The sequence below is a fragment of the Aspergillus oryzae genome, chromosome 1 (assembly GCF_000184455.2).
Source record: "Aspergillus oryzae RIB40 DNA, chromosome 1".
NCBI classification, from domain to species: Eukaryota; Fungi; Ascomycota; class Eurotiomycetes; order Eurotiales; family Aspergillaceae; genus Aspergillus; species Aspergillus oryzae.
Genome location: NC_036435.1, coordinates 4,334,903 through 4,355,314, shown reverse-complemented (window position 1 = coordinate 4,355,314; position 20,412 = coordinate 4,334,903). Strand labels below are relative to the sequence as shown.

General features: G+C 49.1%; 6 protein-coding genes across 6 annotated transcripts; 3 read left to right on the top strand and 3 right to left on the bottom strand.

Annotated features, from left to right (window-relative positions):
• Positions 1 to 1,696: 1,696 nt before the first annotated feature.
• On the top strand, positions 1,697 to 2,478 carry AO090005000775 (putative L-cystine transporter; the record flags this gene model as incomplete). The annotated part of the gene is given in 3 exon segments (XM_001817746.3): positions 1,697 to 1,724; positions 1,733 to 2,040; positions 2,104 to 2,478. Coding segments are annotated over 3 exon segments (711 nt in total).
• A 2,290-nt stretch (positions 2,479 to 4,768) lies between these two features.
• Positions 4,769 to 5,491, top strand: AO090005000776 (putative C2H2 transcription factor; the record flags this gene model as incomplete). The annotated part of the gene is made up of 1 exon (XM_001817747.3): positions 4,769 to 5,491. The coding sequence occupies one exon, from the start codon at positions 4,769 to 4,771 to the stop codon at positions 5,489 to 5,491; it is 723 nt and encodes a 240-aa protein (XP_001817799.3).
• Positions 5,492 to 6,269: 778 nt separating this feature from the next.
• Positions 6,270 to 8,661, bottom strand: AO090005000778 (uncharacterized protein; the record flags this gene model as incomplete). Its single annotated transcript, XM_023233943.1, has 5 exons — positions 6,270 to 6,384; positions 6,441 to 6,638; positions 6,719 to 7,691; positions 7,761 to 8,051; positions 8,586 to 8,661. The coding sequence occupies 5 exons, from the start codon at positions 8,659 to 8,661 to the stop codon at positions 6,270 to 6,272; spliced, it is 1,653 nt and encodes a 550-aa protein (XP_023089098.1).
• A 4,583-nt stretch (positions 8,662 to 13,244) lies between these two features.
• On the bottom strand, positions 13,245 to 14,457 carry AO090005000779 (phosphotransferase family protein; the record flags this gene model as incomplete). Its single annotated transcript, XM_001817749.3, has 3 exons — positions 13,245 to 13,944; positions 14,005 to 14,300; positions 14,359 to 14,457. The coding sequence occupies 3 exons, from the start codon at positions 14,455 to 14,457 to the stop codon at positions 13,245 to 13,247; spliced, it is 1,095 nt and encodes a 364-aa protein (XP_001817801.1).
• Positions 14,458 to 15,034: 577 nt separating this feature from the next.
• On the top strand, positions 15,035 to 15,846 carry AO090005000780 (uncharacterized protein; the record flags this gene model as incomplete). Its single annotated transcript, XM_001817750.3, has 3 exons — positions 15,035 to 15,362; positions 15,496 to 15,668; positions 15,760 to 15,846. 3 exons carry the CDS (start codon positions 15,035 to 15,037, stop codon positions 15,844 to 15,846), a joined length of 588 nt encoding a protein of 195 aa, XP_001817802.1.
• A 284-nt stretch (positions 15,847 to 16,130) lies between these two features.
• AO090005000781 (pyridoxal kinase) lies at positions 16,131 to 17,320 on the bottom strand (the record flags this gene model as incomplete). The annotated part of the gene is made up of 4 exons (XM_001817751.3): positions 16,131 to 16,770; positions 16,820 to 16,937; positions 16,988 to 17,200; positions 17,257 to 17,320. The coding sequence occupies 4 exons, from the start codon at positions 17,318 to 17,320 to the stop codon at positions 16,131 to 16,133; spliced, it is 1,035 nt and encodes a 344-aa protein (XP_001817803.3).
• Between the last annotated feature and the right edge of the window lie 3,092 nt (positions 17,321 to 20,412).

The window sequence follows — 20,412 nt, the reverse complement described above, 5'->3', positions numbered from 1 at the left end:
CGGATTCCATCGGGAGTAGTATCGAATAATCAATATAGATATCGGAACAAGGCCTAGGAATACGATTGTCCCAATAACACCATGTACGACTATTAGAGTATGATAGTAGGGCATATCCTTGAATCGGTTTCCCATGCCTGATAACAATGTAAGATAGGGAGCTTCCCAAGGTCAGAATCCACCTACCATTGTATCGCATTGTATCAAAATTGACACCCATCAAGTTTGGTAAGAGGAATGTGTCGCGCCCTGCATCCCATGTCCCGTCGCCGACATGTAGAGTATCCGAGGCATATGTGCTGCTCCCGGGAGCCGTGAGATCCGAGTTACCAGTCATGGTGTCCAGTAAGATTGTATACTCCGACTATATGCAAGTAAATTGTCTCAAATGGCAATCTTTGCGACACTGGAATGCCGGAATAGATTCCCGAAGGAGATCTAATAGATCCCCCACACCAGAGAATGCACCATGCGCCAATAAAAGATGTTGATTTGAGCACGATACGTCAGTGACCCGATGAATCTTAGAGAGCGATCGCAAAGAACAGGATGAATCGAAGAGGTTTGTCCGGCTGAAAGTGATGATCGGATGTTTACCACCGTACGCGCTTCAGGATGGGGATGTAGATAGTAAGACGAAAGAAAGGCGGGGGAGGTAGGTGAGGAAGGATGAGAAGTTGAAGAACCGGGCGAAACAGCGATGAATCCTGAACAATTAGATCCAAGTCCAGAATAAAATCGATTTAACCAAGCAGGGGAACCATACCAACCGCGGTTTCGATCTCGTTTGCTACGGTAGGGAGATTGGAGGCTGGAATGTAGATGCATTTCGATTCTTCCAGCTCCGATCAACTGTTTTCCGTTTGGGGTTTAGCGGGCCAGCGCATATCCCGGACAACCAGCCGTTGACTCAGCCATCATCAGCCGCGGACCGCCTGCCATTCTGGGCTGTATCGCATGCCGTGCCGGGTCCTTCATATCTTATCGGTCGCTCCCCAATCGATGACGACTGCTCCAAATGTCATGAGTTGAGTCCGATGCTCATTTCTTTCTTTCTTTCCTTCTTTCTTTTGTATAAGTTTTCCAGAAAATACCTGGTGACGTCTTTGTTTTTTGGACTCGTTAGTGAATCGGCGGAAATATCCGAAACGAGGGGAAGCATCGATAAACTGGTCCCTTAACCACTGGGTTGATAAGCAACTACAAGTCGTGATAGCTCACACCCAGTTATCGCCGAGGCAAGGAGGTACTGATTCTCTGGATTCCGGTTGCTTGGCGAAGTGAAGAGGCGGAATATTGACTTTTGTCCTTTTCTCTCGTTTATCTTACAAACTCCCAGCGTGTGCAATTCACACCGTTCCGAGATCATGTCTTCTCAGCTAGAGATCTTCCTCAAGGCCCTTTCTCGGTATGTGCTGCGGACATCGGCTACGGCCTTGGCGCGAGAATACCCCCGCTCTACTGACTCAGTGACACTGATACATTCTTTGGTACAGCCTCTTAGGATGGATATAGTACGTCTTCACCTGGTGCTAACTTTCGCTCCACTTTCTGAAGCGGCTTGACGACGTATTGAACACCCCGAAGACTGACCCGTGAAGCACGCTATGTTGGTCCGCGTCCTTCTATCCTCAACCGATCTCCAACTTTCGGCGACGTTCGACAGTTGGATTAGCCATTGATTTCCCGACAGTTAATGCTTTGGGATATGTGTGCTATACTGGGTATACAGCCGCCTTCCTATACTCTCCAGTGATTCGTCATCAATATGCTGCTCGTCATCCCGGGTCTGAAGGGTCTACCGTGCGATTTAATGACTTTGCTTTTGCGGTCCACGCTATTATCCTCAGTATCTTAACGTACACGCAGTTTTGGCCCACGGTCTGGGGATTTAAGGTTTCGCGCTTCCAACGAGTTAGTAAGCCGGTCGCAGGGTTGTTCTGGGGCTCTATCGCGGCCATTGCTATTTTAATCTTTATCGTCCTTGGTCAAAGCCCCGATGGGGGCTATGACCCATCCACCTGGGGATGGATCGACGTGGTAAGCAGTCAAATGGGCCCGATGTACCTGCTTATTGCTAACATGCGACCCTATCTATTTTAGGTATACGGTCTATCCTACGTAAAACTACTGGTCACCATCACCAAGTATGTACCGCAGGCTTGGGTAAACTATAAGCGCAAATCCACCCAAGGTTGGCATATTGGTCAAATCTTGTTGGATCTAGTTGGCGGTGTCTTGTCCTTGATCCAATTGTTTCTCGACTCGAGTTTCGAGGAGGATTGGAGCGGCATCACGGGAAACCCTATAAAGTTCCTGCTGTCGAACGTTTCGATCCTTTTTGATTTTCTCTTCATGATCCAGCATTACATTCTCTATAGGGGTGCAGATGAGAAAGTAGCCAAGCATCAGGACCCAGACGTTACCACCCCTTTGTTGACCGAGTCCAACGGCGCACGGAGGACGGAAGATGTCTGAGAGGACTGTGGAGAGATGCTGATAAAGCTGTGTAGTATTGGAAGGGATAGTATATACTTTCTTTTGGTATCTTTCCCCCCCTTTTTTGAATTGCTTCATAGACTATTGTTTTTCTGGAGTTTGCCGCTTAACGGCGAGATTTACACTACTCTCGGGTGAAGGATATGAATGTGATAGAAGTGAAGACTTGTGGGGCAGAAAATGCTCTTCCAGTGAGATGTCAGCTGAAACATCGGACTAGACTTGACCCGTCCCGGCTCCAGAAGTAGGGTGTTGCACCAGCGCATGTATAGACTTGAGATGAAGAACCGACATTATCGTCAACTGATGAACTACCGTGACACCGCTCTTTTTGCAGCTGCGGTGGCGCACCATTTGCTTAACCGTCCAATGGCTGTCGTGATGGCGCGTCTCCACCAGGGGGAATCCACCAATACGAGGCTTGAATCTATGCATATCTGTTGGAACCGCTGCAAGGCCGGTGGGAATGAGGCTTATCCGCTAGGACCCGAGGAGCGGTGGACATAACTGGATTCGGTAATGGTCATGGCGTCGAGCGATTCGGCGGGACATTTTTTGGCTTTGAAGCCCCAGCCTTGCTGCGGGGGGCCTGAAAGTACCAATTGCATCCCGGTAGATGTTGTTTTATGTCCTTCCCTATGCACACAATTGGCACAACCGCCAAAAGATCCTCCATCTGTCCATGGGACGTGAAGACAAGAGTCGGAGATCCCGGCCTGGGTCAAGGACAAGACCGGAGGCTGAGGCTCTGACTCCCTTCGCTTATAGATCCATGGATGGGCTTCCAGGGTACCCCCGAACACGGGATGACTTTATGCAAGGTCACTGCAACCATACCAGCGCCAGTCACAGCCCACAACCATGCATAGCTTAGAATAGCGCCCTCGCAATGAGCATTCCTAATCCAGTCAAGTCGCAAAGACCATAACCGTGGTCTCGGCGTGAGTTTTTCAGCCCTACCAGGGAAAAGCCAAAGTGGAAAGTGGGACATGTTGGTGAATGCCAAAAAGAACACTAGCGGTCGGGTGGTTGTCGATCTCTGATTTCTCTATCCGAGCGGGCCAATCAGGGCGAGCCACAGACACTGTCAGCCAAGTCATTGGTCTGAATGGGGGTTGGTTCCTCAGGCCCTTATTGGCAACCCAACGTAATGAGCTGCTAAGAATAATTAATTCTTTCCCTCCCAAGAAAGTATATTGGGATTTTATTCGAGTTGGTCATATTTGACTCTGTCTCCGGTCAAGCTCGGACTTGCCCCAGATCAACATAAACCGATTGAGAAGGAGTCCACCTCCCCACCCTTCCCACAGATGTTTCTGATCCTCTCCCCGAGAGATCCAATTGAAGTCCTCATTTGTTCGCGGTATATGACCCAAGTCTAAGTTTAGGAACCTGAGGCATTTCAAAATGTCTCTGATTTTTTGACTTCCTTTCGGCACGTGGACTCCAACCACAACCATAACCACAACAACTCGAAAATGGAGAAAGAAACCACTGCCCTTTCCTCCTGGCGATCACTCCATGGACAAAAAAAAAAAAAAAAAAGACCGCCAACGAAGCAGTGGATGTACCGTGTACCTCACAGCCTTCCGAGACACATCTCTGGTTCAAAGTCACTTACAGACACGAACTCACCATTCATCTAGACTCCAACTAAACCCGTTTCACTGTCAGCTCGCAACAACCTACCACTGCATAGCCACCACGTCTTACTTCCCAAACGGTTGTCCCTAAAACGTGGGGCCCTTGTTGATGTCACCAGCTGATATTATATATTTCTTCTTCTTCTTTCGGATCGGAGATAAACGTTGGGTTCTTAATATTATAATTTGCATGATTATTAGTGATCATTCTTTTTCTTCTTTACTTCAATTCTTCTATATCATCCGTGCTTGCCATCCTTTCTTACCTGGATTTTAATCTACAACGGATATTGAACTGAACTGTGATCATATCTATATCTGCTTCCTATTCTACATACATACACAGACACATCACTAGTTACTAGACCAACTAGACCTCTGTCCATAACCCAATTGTCAATCTATCAAACTGCCTCAATTGTATTGGGACCATGGACCCATCCACCACCTTCGATCTACCAGCGGGAGACTACCCAGCTATAGATATCCAAAACGGCCTCGGCATCTCTATACTCCCCTCCAAACGCCAACCCGCATACACCCCCGAAGCCTGCTCATGCCCCCCATACCCACCCCAACAACACCTCTACACCCCACCAACCCTGCAACACTACGTCCTCCCAGACATGTCCGACATGGCCGACCTAATCCCCTACACAATGGAACGGGTGCATCTCCGCGAACCCCCAGAAGTGGAGAACAACATGTTCTACAACACCCCGTTCCGCCGCGCCGGAGACTTCTCCTCAGCCTCCTCCACATCAACCGCCTCCTCCACACAATACTCCACCTGCGACTCATTCGACAGCACAACCAACAGCACAGGCCACCTCCACCCAAACGACTACTACCAGGGCGGCGCAGAATACATGCACACCCCGTCCTCAATATCCTCCTCCCCTTACTACCCCCCGGACAACCACACAACCGCATACCCCAGCCCAACCTCCGCCACAGCAGCCGTAGTCTCCGCCTCTGCGTCATCAACGCGCTCGCTCTCCTCGCCCCCGCAAGGCTCCGCAAACCAAAAAGACCTCACGAATTACGGCATCCAGAACGCAGACCAGACCTGGCGGTGCGCGTACCCGGGCTGCACGTCGCAGACGATCTTCCGGCGCGGGTGTGACCTCCGGAAACATTATAATCGGCACCGGAAGCATCTGTTTTGTCGGCATCGGGGGTGTCCGCAGGCGGTGGCCGGCGGGTTCTCGAGTAAGAAGGATCGGGATCGGCATGAGGCGAAGCATAATCCGGTGGTGTGTTGTGAGTGGGCGGGCTGTGAGAGGGTGTTTAGTAGGGTGGATAATATGAAGGATCATGTTAGGAGGATTCATCGGAGGAGGGAATGATCTCGCTCTCTCTCTCTTTATTCTTCATTTTTTGTTTCTGTGTTTTTCAATCCTTTTTTCTTTTCTCTTCTGATCGTTGCTTATGTTGGGTTTTAATGATGGGTGGGATGGGGGCGGATACATGGATGAACCTGTACTGTATTATTAGACGATTTTCCTTTTGTCGATGACACGTGTAATTCTGTCAACTAGTTCAGCTGGCTATCACTTTTGACTCCTAGAATAGACAATGGAGTCTCATGACTATCTCCGCGAAACGACGCCGCTATTCCCTAGACGGACTCGTAAGAAAAAGAGATGGGAATGGATTCCATCTCCTGAAACGAAAAATGAAGCATAGCGGATTTTTTGGAAGAAAGAAATAACAATAAAAATGATTTAGAAAAAAAAAAAAAAAAAAAAAAAAAAAAAAAAAAAAAAAAAAAAAAAACCTTCACTAGACGCCCAACCTCGAATCCTGATTCCTGTACAATCCCACGCTTCTTCATAAAACGTAGCGTATATCCGGGCATGAAACGAATGACAAACGATAAATGTGGCTCGTAACTCTAGACATCTGGTATCTCGAACAAGTAAACAACGGACAAGACAAAAAGAGAATGGTATGAGAAATATTGCAGAGATTCATAATGCATGCACAGTGTACATCAAAAAGGCGGGGGAAAAGAAGGCAAAAACATCGTGAAGATGACCGCGTCATTCTCGATAATAGTGAGAAAGCCATCTCCTCACAGGCAGAAGTCGATACGTATGATGTGCATTTCATATAAACATTCAATCAAGGGTTGATCCGACGGCGGCGCCCTCGCGCGCTGCCTTCTGGTCTTTGTGAAAGGACGAGCCGGAGCTGGGGGTCATCCTTGTTTTTGTCCACATGATGGACCCGCACGTGTCTGATTCCGTTAGCAACTTCAACACCGTTACGCATAGCAAACCAGGGGAAGCCTACCGCTGGAGGTTGTCGGGTCGTGGGTATTTATGTTGTTGGTCTGGACAGAACGGACACACGTAACCAGGGGAATTATGGACCAGGCCATGTCGGATCATTTCATTCTTGCGTTTGAACCCTTTCCCGCCAATTCCGCGAGGACAACCCTCAATGGGACAAAAATGGGGACGGTCTTGCGAGTGAACATTCGCGTGGGAGCTGTTCTGTATCAGCTTGAGTTCTGAAAACACTCAACGAATAACGAGAGTCATATATGATGGCGAAGTGCTGAGACCTACTTTAATAGGTATTGAGTTTGGAAAGGCGGAGCGGTACACCCCGGATGCCGACATTTGTAGGCTCCTGAGGCGACAGCCGCATTGTGTTGCGGACTTGGATTGTATGGTGTCCGTTCACACGTGCCCCCTGGAGTTTGGTCTGTGGGTGTTGGGTAACTCGTGGCCGGGCTTTTTGCTTCACAATGTGTGATGTCATAGGTGGATGTAATATAAGGTATGTCGGATTTCTGAGGTCTCCAGTACGAGCTCTGCGTTGCCGGAGACGACACGGCTGACAAGTCTTTGGTACTCGCAGGTGACAAATGCGAGTAAGGGCTAGGAGGGATCTGGGGAGGAGGAACGAAAGGGCTTGGTCGTTGATGCTCCCAGACAGGGTCACTCCTAAGTCCCGGTGGAGAACTCGCTGTGACGGGTGGCAGAGAATAGGGAGATGAGCCATTGACGCGTACAGCGGGTTCATTGACATGAGCAAGCCCACGTAGTGCAGTCTGAATGGGGGGCAGGGTGGTGGTATTGTCAGGGGAGTGAAACGGGGGCAGCACGTCCGGCGACGGATGTACGGAGATTGTGTATTGGCTTAAAGGCGGACTGAATGGTTTCTTCTCCGAGATACTGGGAAGGGCAGGCGGCGGTGGCTGGGAAATCTTTGGAGACAGGATATCCGTTTTCACGCCAGGACGCCTCTCAGGAGAAGGGATGTGTGATTTCACCGGGATCTCTGGAGGCTCCAAGGGTTCATCAATGGGCTTTGGCAGCTCTAACAGTGCAAGAGCGCGCTTAGCTGCTTCACTTGCATCCGTCTCTGATTGAGGCTCTCTAGGTTTTGCCGGCTCCACCACAGGGCTTTCTAGCTTTGGCTTCTCAGGCTTAACAATAGGCCTCTCCAGCAAATCATCACAGAGGATATCACGGAAGTGCTCTGGGCGAAGTGGATCAGATCTCTCATAGTTGGCAATATCAGGTCGGTTAGGGTCTATATAGCTGATCAGCACCGAGTTGGCCTCGCTTGATTCGGGCCTGTATGGGTTCGATTGAGGCTTACGGGAACAGTCCGGTGTTCCCTCGCCTGGAGAATATTTAAATTCGCCTTCGGGCTCTTTAGTCTCCTTGATCAAAAAAGGAGGAGTCGGATCTTTGTGGGGCTTATAATCCGGCTTGGTCGCCTCCAGCCCTGGAGAACGACGGTCCTCGTCGGGATCATATGATTCTGTCATGGAGGCGGCGGTTTTTGACGCATCAGGTGCGCCGCACCTTCTATAGTTTACTCCGGCCTTTTGAGACCACCCTTTGCTCTGAACCCGTTGAAACACCGGCTCAGAGCCTGACTGCCCGCCTAGCGAATGTGCAATAAAGAAAATAAACAACTGGGGTGCGCTTGGCCACCCGACTGAGCCCCAGATATCCTGTTGCCTGTTAGTTCGCGCCCAGCAAGAAGTTTGAGAAAAGAATCAGACTAGAAGGCTGAGAACAATCGCTGAGCAGGGAACTGATAAGGATGTCGATGAATTCGTAACATGTATAGACCATAGCAAACAAAAATCCAGACCAAAGTTGGGAATAAACAAGGACAAATGGGGAGGGGGAGAAGAAAATAACAATCCAACTACGGCTGCAGCGACTAATAAGACAAGCAATAACCCACTCCCAGAGACGTTGTGGGATCAATCAAGCTCCGATGTCAGAAAAGATGGAGACCCCATGAGTGCTACCATGTCGGGTCAACCACCTGACATTAGACCAATCACCACGACATCGGTGGTGCGTGCAGGAGACCTCCTAACAGAGAACAGGAATGAGGTGCACTATTGGGGTGTGGAGTCTTGGATTTTTTTCACCCTCAAGACGCCCCCGATTTTGCCGCTCTTACCGTAGACAGGGTAAATCAAAAATAAACAAATAAATAAAAGAAACAGGAACAGGAACAGGAACAAAAGATAGCTCATTAAAGATGCAGAATAAGCTCACCTGCTGAAGGAACTTGAGACACGGAGTACACGGCAGAATTCAGGCACCCGCCGGCTTTAAAGATGAGGCTCAATCGGAGACAATTTGCACGTCACGATTGAGGGTACGGAGATGATGCGCCGTCCGCATGAGATTGAGAACCGCAAATCCCAAGGGGTTTGTGGGGAGTAGGCGCACCAAAAATTGGTGAGAGGGATAATGAGGATGGGACGATATCCAAGATAGGCGACGATCAGAATGGTGGTGATAATCCACGCGACGACCCAAGTAGTAGCCGCCGGCTTGGAAACAAGTGGGGGGGGCGAGAGGAAAAACAACAGTGGTTTATGGCACAGGCATAATAATCTCAGCGGCGGCGCCCGTGTGGGTTGCAGGAGCAATGATTGTCAGATGGACAAGCCAAGAGAAGGGAAATTGACAATAATAATAGGAACAATAATAATGGGGGAACCAGGAAGACCAAAGGATAATAACGATCACAATAATAGTAATGGCATTAAGAGAGCATTACTATTATAATAAAATTATAATGATGGTCGAGAAACGGCTGGTGAAAGGAAGCTAATAGTACTGGGAGCGGGAGTGACCGCCTGGCAAAAGGCTGGCTTTTTAGTTCGAAGCGGTCAGCGAGGGTCGAAACCCGAGAAGGGGGTCGTCGCAGAGAATTAAAAAAGAAAAAGGGAAAAAATTGAAAATGAAAAAAAAAAAGAGAGATTGGACACAGTCAGGATGGATTCTTAGTTAAGTCAGCTAGGATTCTTCTCATTGAGGAGAAAAGGAATCTGAAGGAGATCCACTACCGGCCGAGCTGGAACCCGGGCCTTGGGTGGAGAACAAGCAACGAGCGAGACACCAGCAATGCGATGTCAGGTCAACATTTGTCTACTTTCCGTCATTCGAACCTTTTAGCCTTCCTCTGGGGGGAAGGATAATCCAGACGGTCCCCCCTCTCTTGACAGTTTCGGAATTGAATTCCAAGAAATAAATAGTAAAATAGGTCGAAACGGCCGGAGGGGGACGGCGGGCTGGAAGCTGACTCTAGACGCGCCAAAAGGAAAAGTGGGGGTGAGCAACCAGGGGAGGAAATTCAGAGACAGACAAGAGGTTAAGTTGAGTGACCTGAGACCAGACACCAGTTGAAGAAGAAAAAAGTACTTAGTGAGGTATCCACGATCGTTCTCCAGATCCAGTATAATAGAAGATTTGACTCAGAGGGGAGAAGAGTAGAAATGGATAGTATTCAGAAGAGAGAATTTCCATCCTGACCATATCCGAGTTCTTTTTTTTCTTCATTTTTTCCCACATTAATTCTCTCGGGCTCCTACTGACAATCGCCCTCTTCATGGCACGTCCACGAGGCCGAACCAGCCGCAGTTCCACATCACACTAAACCCAAACGGTCCGGAACACTTTTGAGGCTCTCCGCGGATGCACGGTGATTGGCGGGGACCAGGCGGCCAAAACGAGGAGGCTGAACTGTTCTCTGCATCGAACCGCCATAGAACCTTGGGCACTCGCTTGTTGTTCATCTGAAGATGATTGACCCGGGGTGACTCAAAATTGGAAAGCTAGATCGATGACTGACCTCATCGCTGATGTGGCCATTCTTCGCCATGCAGTTAATCGTGTCTAATCTTTTTCTTTGCTCACATTTTATTTTATTTTATTTTATTTTTTTTTACTTTCTAGTCCATGTTATTTTAGTTAATTTATCCCTGTGTTACTACCGTCCACTATTGCCTTAGTCATCCCTCCAAGAGCACAATTTCTCCGATACGTCTTCCGCAATAGCCTAAGTCTTGAGGCGACAAGGCTTTTAACTCCCTTGTTGGCTTGACCGCCACGCAACCTTAGAACTACTTATTCCAGTCTAGTCTCCTGGCTCACTAGTCATCAACCCTGAATCGACCGGATCAAAGCGTTTTGTGCGTCGGGGGGAAAATAAATAAAAATTCCAAAAACCCCCCAAAAAAAGAGGAGAAGTAATCGTAATCAATAATTAGGGGTAAATAACTTGGAGAAAAAAAAAAAAAAAATAAGAAAATAAAAAATAAATCCAGAACCAGGACTCAGATTACCAAGGACAGAGTAAAAAGGGGCATGACCCCCGAGGGCTTTATTCTTAACCAGCGAATCCCCGTCATCAGTGACCAACACAAGGCCCATTATCATCCTTCTGAACGTTGGGTTGAGATCTCTTCGGATAATTATGATCAGGTCGTCCATGATGTTAATCTTGTTTTGCTATTCTCTACTAGTACGGAGTAGGTAGTGTACGACTACGGTAGCACCCTGGAACCATAGACTGGGCCCCATCTGCCCGTTTGATTCTGATTGCAACCAGTCAGGATCCCGATAGGAAATGGGGATGGGCACTATTGCAGCAAGTTTAGCGTGGTCCTGAAGAATCACGCGTGTTCGGTGTGAGGCTGTACGGAAGCAAAGTTAGACTTGAGGGTCAGTAGAGAGAGTATGTGTGTGTGAGAGAGACTCAGAGCGAAAGGAGGGGGCAATTTCGTGCTACGCCTGTCACTCTGCAGGAGATGATCGGGCCAGAGATGTAGCCCCACGTTGGACCGGTCTCCACTTAGGATTGCACTACTTGCTGTAAGTTGCCAGTAGGAGTTATTCATGGGCTTGGGGTGACCAGAGAAGTCATTATGCATCGACGGTACTACCTCCTACGTCGTGCACAATCAACCTTTTAGCGATCAAGTGGGCGTCGCTGATGTTCGTCTAGATGGATTCTAGCGCTAGTATAATAACAAGCATCAAGCCACGAATACGAATAGCTCCAACAATAAGGCATCCACCGCATAAAGTATATCTTCCCCGAGCGATCTTGGTTGAATTTTACTTCTATTTCTCTATGCTTCGTTCGATCTTGTATCAACGATTGCGATTGATTTCCGAATGGTGGACGGAGTTCCAATCTTGGAACCCTTTCGCAGATCTTTCTTCGCCTCTGAGTGATTGCAGATCCATCAGCAGGATGCAGGACCTGGGCAGATTTTCTCTGTCCAACATTTACCCATGGATGCTCCGCCCTAATATTGGCAATTGGCCGGGAACCCAAAGCCCCTCTTTCAACTTCCAGCCTCTTAACATTCGATGCTGCCTAGACTTTTTGTTTTTCTTTTCTTTTTTCCTTTTGTTTTCCTCTCTCCCAACGGCCACTATCGAGTCTAGTGGCAAAAGGTTTAATTGTAAACTCGATAAGAAGTCAAACAAACTACCATCCTTCAATCCTTTTCCTCCTGTTCTCGGTAGGTGGGGATTCTATATATCCCCGTCTACTTGGTTATACTCCGTTTTTAACGGACACAGGAATCGGATGCCTGCACTCCCGACAGGTAGTATGACTGAAAAAAAGGTCTCACTCATGGATTTATTTCTCGCAAGCACAAACGCGGCCCGCTCCGGGCCCCATTTTCATCTGAATGGATACAACCAAAGACAAAAACTAACCAGGGTCACATCCCTTCCCCAACCATCTTAGTTTCCTGTGTCAATTAATTTATCAAGCATTCCTGACGCTCATAACGTGATCCGTTATTGACATCATATGGATAATTTGTTTCCGGTAAGCACCGAGTTGATCATTTCATATTTTTTTTTCTTTTTTTCGCACCTGGAGGTGAGGCGCCGTTTCGGCCATCGAACGATGAGTCTGCAGGGATCTCTCGATCGGGGCATTTTTGTCAAGTGGGATGGTATTCAACGGTGTGGGCCAATGGGTGAGATTGATCCTGGTCGCCGCAGAAAGGTGAGGGTCAAACCCCACTGTGATTATGGAGACGGAGGGAATGAGAAGGAGAGCGAGGGAGAGAGGGAGAAGGACTAAAAGTTAGGTAGCCCTCGCTTCTCCGTCAATCCCCTCATGAGACTCTTCGTCAGGACCTGTTGTTGGTTTGTCATGTTCAGTTAGGGTAGCATTGGACTTCCTAGCACGTAGAACTATTGCTTTGATATATGTATGGGATGTGATGTCGTGACTGTAGCAGTAGCTGTTCAATGGTCGGTTCCTCAGCCCGGACTTGCCCGATGTTTTCTTTTCTTACCCGCCTTTTTAACCCTTACATGAGGCAACGAAGAAAACAAAGCACATGAGCCGCACCCAATTATCATGGCCCAAGCGGCTCACTGGACCACCCAATCCTGGGCGCATATACGAGTCAGCTTCCGAATCTCCGATCGTGGACACAAATCTGCTTGTCACCCGAATGCTTCCAACGGTAAGGATTGATGTAGAAATCCTGCCAATTACGTCGACAACTGCTTGGGCTTACGCCTGCCATCTTGGGAACAAAAGTCTCTATTCGTCATCTACCTGAGCTTGCATTATCGTGCTTGCGTATGTATGGGTTTCGGTATAAATCACAAACTATGAATACGCGACGGGCCCTCATGCACCAATGACTACCCCTCGTCCCAGGTTCTGCCAGCCATCCCCTCTGCTTATCGCATATACTTCGTTGGCCTACACGCCACAGGTCTACGGGCAGGGTCCACATTAGGTTCATTTTAGCGGTCGGAGGAGATTGGATGCGTAGCAGAAAAGCTACAGTTTGCCTTTTTGACGCATTGTGTTCTGGACGGCCTTGACCCGTTCCCAGGCGGCCAACGCGAACGGGGTGGTCTTCTTCGCATGCTCGTGCGCTTGGGCACTGCTGGCTTGCCTCAATGCATACCGAGCCTTGACTCCTTGAAGGATAATCGAGAGCCTCCAGGCAAAGAAGGCGTCTCCCCAGGGGAGGTCCGGGGTTGGGTCCCATCCCCCCACTTCGCGATACCACCGCACGCAGTCCTCACGCCTGGGCAATCCAGGTATCCGGCCAGGTTGGAACTGGTCGGTCGTGTGGTCGGTGCCATCCAGATAGTACGGACTCGTGAGGTTGCAGAAGTCGGATAGTGGATGCCCCACCGTAGCCATCTCCCAGTCCAGGATACCGATGACGCGGGGTTCAGTCTTATGGAAAATCATATTGTCGATCTTGTAATCGCCATGGACTAGCGTGCCGCGATCCTTCGGCTGAGTAGACTTGTTCGAGAAGAAGCGCACCGTCTCCATAAAGTGCGGAAGTTCCCCCACTGGCTCCTTGGTCTCAACGTCGACCGCCTGAGCCTGCGCTTTGGACACCGTTGAGAAGGTGGAGATCTGCCGATCATAGTACCCCGACGGCTTTCCGAAAGTTTCCAGACCAACTGACTTGGGATCGACTCGATGGAATTTTGCCAGGGTCTGCACCGCTGCCTTCCACCTACAAGGTTCTTAGTAATCGGGACTCCATGGTCGGATGACGCGTGGTAATCAAACATACAATGCGTTTCTCTCCTCAGCACTGACTCCCGGCATGGCAGGATCGGTAAATAGCCGACCATCCAAGAACTCCATGATATAGAACGGGGTCCCAATCACATTGCTATCCACACAGAGACAGTACGCCTTTGGTACCGGGACGTCCGTCTGCTCTAGTGCGTGGATGACCTTATATTCGCGTTCGACCTTGTGCGCGGTCTTGGACAGGAGCTTGCCCGGGGGCTTTTTGCGCAGGACGTACTGCCTTCCATCGGTGCCGGTCAGCAGATAAGTTGGATTGGACTGTCCGAAGGAGAACTGTGGGGTGTCAGCTTGTGCCCATCGACCACACTTTATTTGGTCCCACTGTGCTTACCTGTTTCACATCTAATGGTGTCTGGATCTCAGGGACATTCTGATTAAGATACCGCTCCAGGGACGGGATATCAATTGGTTGGCGCACCGCTCCAGCCATGGCCGATAGATATAGCAATGATAAACAAACAAATGGGATTGATTTCCGGGAGTATTGATAGTTATCTGCGAGCTAGATACCTAGTTCGCAGGGATGTTAGCGGGATCATTCTGAAGACAGGAGGTCCGGCAATAAATGCAGGAAGATCAATTGCCAATGTCCAGTTCAGCGTCGGCGACCACGGACCGAGGCTAAACAGCAATACTACCTCATTGGCATTTGCGGGGCGTCGGTAACCTGCACAGCTGCTGGACCTAAGTGGAATTTCCATTACAGCAGTACCAAGCTTACCACTACATACTCCTTTCTATTGGCCAGACCCTGTTTACATGCAGTATATTTCGTAAAGGGCCATACACCCATTCGAATTAACAAAATTTGCAATCCATCCTCCCTGATTACCTCTTCACCACCGCCTAGGTTAATCCTGAGAAATGCAAACCACCCAAACACCATGCCAAAGCCAAGCCCATTAAACGCGCTGCGCGTCTACACGCGCATTACCACATCGACGATCCACCACCACACACCGCAGCGACCAAATCACCTCAACCATCTCAAAAACCTCTTCACAACCATGACCAAAGAGACCACTCCCCCTCCACCCGAACAACAAACAACAAGAGAACCCCCTTCCCTCCCGACCTCACCTCTCGCCAAGCGTCCCAAGCCCAACACCACCGAAGACCAGTCCAAAATGACCAACAGCACCCCCGTCACCTCTATCTCGCAGCCTCTGCCCCCGCTGCTCATCAAGAAGCTGAACGAGGGCGGTCGCGCCCCGACCCGTGGCTCGGCCTTCGCCGCCGGATATGATGTCTACGCTGCTAAGGAGACGGTTATCCCGGCTAGGGGGAAGGCTCTGGTTGATACGGGTATTGCCATTGCTGTGCCGGAGGGAACTTGTATGTTTTTAACCCTTACTCTCTCTATCTCTATCCTATTTCATGAGCTGTGATGGGAAACTGAATGGTTTGACTGGTTGAATGAACGTGAGAAGAATATATGGATATTTGCTAACGCATGACAAAAACATAGACGGCCGCATCGCACCCCGCAGCGGCCTCGCAGCGAAACACTTCATCGATACCGGAGCCGGAGTCATTGATGCCGATTACCGTGGTGAGGTGAAGGTTCTCCTGTTCAACCACTCCGAGGTCGATTTTCCCGTGAAGGCTGGGGATAGGGTTGCTCAGCTTATTATTGAGAGGGTATGTTCTCTTCTCTCCTTTTTCCTTGGACTTGATCCTTCTCTTGATTCTGTGGGTGTTACTGTGTGCTGAGTGCTGATTTGTGGGACAGATTTATACCCCCGAGGTTATGGTTGTGGAGGAGTTGGAGGAGAGTGTGCGTGGTGCGGGAGGTTTTGGAAGCACTGGTACTAACTAATGATGATATGATTGGGTTTGTATGGGGTGGGTTTTTATCATATACATGGCGTTGGATATATAGAAAAGAACTTGCATTTTTCTTTTATTATTGTCTCTTTTGGGAATGTTGTGTTGGGGTGGTGTAGACTGGTGTTGATATAAGTATGTGATTCGATCTATTAGATCATTAGACTTTCATGGCCCATGAATAGTTAAAGTATGAGTATATATGCTAGCCGTACATGTTTATCATCTAGTTCTCATCTATCGTACGTTACATAGACAGGACAAGTAAAGATTAATCTATTGGCTTCCGGCGGGTAAATCCTCCTTCCTCCACTCCTGCGCCTGGAACACCACCGTCGGTTCACGCAGATACTGCACATTCCTCACCAATCTCACCTCAGCGGCTTTACTCTTCCGCAAATGCTCCCGCTTCAGCCTCTCCTCTTCACCAAGCAGCTCATCGCCCCTGGTATCAGCCGCCCGCAGCTCCGCATCGCGCGCTTCCATCGTCTTCTCGAGCACACAGTGCATGCTCGCCAGGACCTGGACGGTCGCTCGCGCAAGAGGGAGTTCCGTAGCCGCGACATCGTCGGGGGACACCCAGGACTTTGTGGTCCGGAGCTGGGGGTCCGCGGCGAAGACGGCTTCGCGAAATCGGGCGACGATGAGCGCGGCGAACATGTCGCCTGTGCCGCTGAAGTAGCAGTCCAGGGCGGGGACGTCGATGCGAAAGAGACGGGGGGAGCCGTCTGAGCGGGTGGTTGAGCCGATGACTGTCAGGCTGTCTGGTGGGGTGGTCTGTGGTGAGGATGATTGGGTGAATTTGGACAGGTCGACGGAGGTGATGATTATGTGGGGGACGTTGTAGGTTGCGTGGATGGCGGTGATGGCTTCTGCTAGTGTGCTGAGGGAGGAAATTTTCATTCCAGATAGGGTTCTACGAGGTATGAGTTACGTTCTGAGAAAATAGGGTTAGTTGAACTCACTCGGCTTCGAACTGATTGGGGAGAATTAGGTCCGCGTGGGGGATGATCTTTTTATAGGCCGGTACCACGTCATTGTTCACGTATAAGCGGCCCTGATCGCCCATTACCGGGTCCAAGACTATGGGTTATTAGTGAGGACGCTCGATGTGCACCGTGGACCGTGCTCACCCCAGAAGAAAGAACCAGGGTTCTTCTCAGCCTTGCGCTGCAGGTCCATGCCGATAGCCCCTACAGCCTCGACGGCTGCGGCGCTGGGCGCATAGCCGGACAGCATGACGTCAAAGTCCGTTAAATGGCTCTGGCATAGGCCCTCATAGAGTTCAGTAATCTGCTCAGCTGTTGCCCTCGTGCCTTTGAATTGCCTGTAGCCAGTATGGTTGCCTGTTTGGAATCTCATTAGTTTCAGGCCTAGCAGGGAAGCGTGGGCAATGACTCACTGAAATGAACGGTATTCAACGCGGCAACATCGCAGCCTAGTAGTTGCATGACAAGTGTTGCCATTTTGTTCCCGACATAACTAACCTCTCAAATTAGCGATCGAGTCATGATTTGCTCAAGTAGATGGTCCTCGGGGAACCATTGCGGGATGATGTCTGATCCAGATCTTAACAACGGAGACACCTACCCATAGACAACCTGTATGTAACGCATTAATCATGCTGGCCTTCTATGGCGACCATGACCACGTTTGACAGAACGACTTACATGGCTTGCAATGGCAAGGACCCGAGTCTCGGGGACTAGAGAGTCTGCGGACATGATGAAAGAGTGGAGATGGAAAGACTCCAAGGGCTCAGTTGAAGTCAGAGTAAGAGGCCGTCAATAGCAGTGAACAAGGCCTCAAACCAAGAGTATTCAACGATAGGGTACCACCGTTCGTAAAGAGTCAGAAAGAGTTCCATGTCACTATCCATAAGTTTCTTAGTCAGTCGGACAGAGAAAGTGGGATGGATTCTCTGGGCCTTGATTGGCTGGTAGCTCCGGTTGTCGACTTCCATCCGATATGCTTATCGGGCCGATAAGGCCAGGGCTTCATCTGCCTATTGTATGTATATGGTAGCATATATCTCAATTTACCATGGGTCCTTCTACGTGTGCTGATTTTGTTATAGTACACCGCCGTAGACGTGATGCGTTCATATATATGCGAGATTATGATAAACGAGGCGAACAGATCCGAACCATAGCTGCTAGAAAGGACACAATTCGTATGCCTAATCCTTTGCTCTCCTTGCCAACTAACCTCTGACGCAGGGATGGCGTTAGTATCTTTGACATTTTCGCTTCCCTTTGGTACTGTATTGAAAAGCTGATTACACTTGTTCAAGTCACGGTCTCAACGAGACTGTGTGCTTCTTATAGAGAGCAGGTCGCGATGCCTACCCTGTTGCTATGCCTAGCAACCCGCTACACTTTGCCGTCGGTCGTTCGCGTGCTGAACTAGAGGTGATGGAGGGGAGTGATATATCGATCAGATAAGTCCACCAATTCGCCTCGGTTACAACACTGAGTACTAAGGTGCAGACAGATCCACCCTCTTTGAAAGGCCACCATCCCCAATGTACAGGGTGTAGCTCTCATTCAAGAACTTCTTCAGCAGAATGCAGAGCTGTACATCACGGCCACCTTTGCTGAAGCAGTGCTACCATTGGCTAGCCGCTTCACAGGAACTGGTCTGTCCGGGATCATTCTCGACGGGCATCTGGGGAAGAAACGCCTTGTTTTCTGCCTTGGGCTGGTTGTGACCCAATTCGCTTGGACATCTTTGGGAATAGCCCTTTCGCTTATGCGTTATATTTTCATGAGATCTGGTTCGAATGCTGTATGGCTTTGAAGGAAGCGGGTGCAGCAGACATGGAAAGTGTACTGAAGAGAGGTAAACCTTTAGATTCTTTCACTGAGGGAGACGGGGCCGGTAACCGTATGTCAAGTGGCAAGCAACCCTTGAACGAGAAGAACTCCGAATTAGACGGAAGGTGGGTAGCTGCAGTCATAAGGAGGAAGCTGAAACAAACAGTACTCCCGAGCTCTTTTGCTCTAACCAATCCGCATTTTCCTCTGTTGGGAGGACTCCTTTCCTTGGAGTGTTCCGCCCCGCTGCAACAACTGTAGCCTGTTGTGCAGCGACTTAAGCCGTAGGAAGCAAGATATGCGTGACATTTTCCGCGGAGCGCGGCCAGGGCTTTTTAATGTGGTTGCGTTGCTTTGCGAGGCTTCAAAAGCTGGATATGTTCGCAAAAATAAAGTTATACTTCCTTTCCTATATAATTCCTCGTTTCCGTCAGCGTGAAATTTGTTATAACTTGGCGGCTCGGAACTGTATAACAACAACCCTTACCAAAATACTGTTGAGGGGACCACCTAAAAGGGTAACTTTGGGCCGAACCATCCAAGCGAGTCGCTGGTTGTTTCGCGTGCCTGCTGTTCCGCCCGATCTGGTCTCCGCTCTTCTCCACTCTCCCTCGGTTCAGTGTCGTGGACTGGTAGACCGACCGGCATGAATGGGACCTCGTACGGGATATTCTAGAGGTGGAGATTCACCTCCTGCTATGGTCTGTTTGATCAACGTGGAGATGGTCATGTAACCGAGCATGGATGCAGTGGGCTCTAAGCGGTCTGGTTGTCCTAATCGATCGGATGTCGGCCTGGTCCCGACCAAAACTTTTCTCTGCTGCCATGGATGCATTGGGAAACCACCCAATGGAGGCTCTTTTTCTAATTCGAGATGAATGAGCTGTGGAGCATGGCTGGCTTGGTTCAGGAGAAACAAAGAGACGAGGATGTAGAGATGCAGATCCAGCAGTGATAGGATAGGAATGAGAACTGCACCGTGCCCGGAGTGTATTTGGTGGAGAACGGCACAGACGGAGAATGAAATGCGTCCGTGGTTGTTGTTGTTGTTGTTGTTGTTGTCCAAGTATGAATGGGTTGTTGACTTGGCACCTCCTGCAAGGATGCCTTTTTTTTTTCTTTTTCCTTGTCAAAGTCTAGAATCAGGCAAGTAAGGTTCAGAACATACCGTGACTTTGCTAACCCTGACATGAGGGAAGAACAACTCAATATCCGGAATGAAGGAATTGAGTTAGATTTCTCTGAATTTTGGTTCTCTTTTTTCCTCTGATTATTACTATTTTCATTCCTTTTTCTTCCCAATTTTTTCACTTACTTAATTTTTTCCATGTACCTAATGTAAATTCAATAGGGCACGGGGGAGCACCAATGATAAGAGCCGTAAGCTACTAAGAATAAACCCCCGTCTAGTGTCGGGTCCAGAACCATTCTTTTCCTCTGCCTTTATTCCTTGAAATTCCCCTTTTCTCCTGGCTGGCTCTTTTTGCCTGTCAAGTCGGTGTCGTTTTAATAACCGTAATTAATTATAAGTCTGGGGACTGGAGCACGAGTGGATTTTTACATGATAGTTCTCTCTTTAAACTTCATCTTCTTCTCTGCAACACCACCACTACTACTAGGCCTCCTCGCTCCCAACCACCAGATGTGTGGCCAGGTACCGCGGTGATCGTTCTTACCATGCCCCTTTCATAATAATAATAATAATCTCACCTTTCGTCTCTCTTTTTCTGTTTCCTACCGAC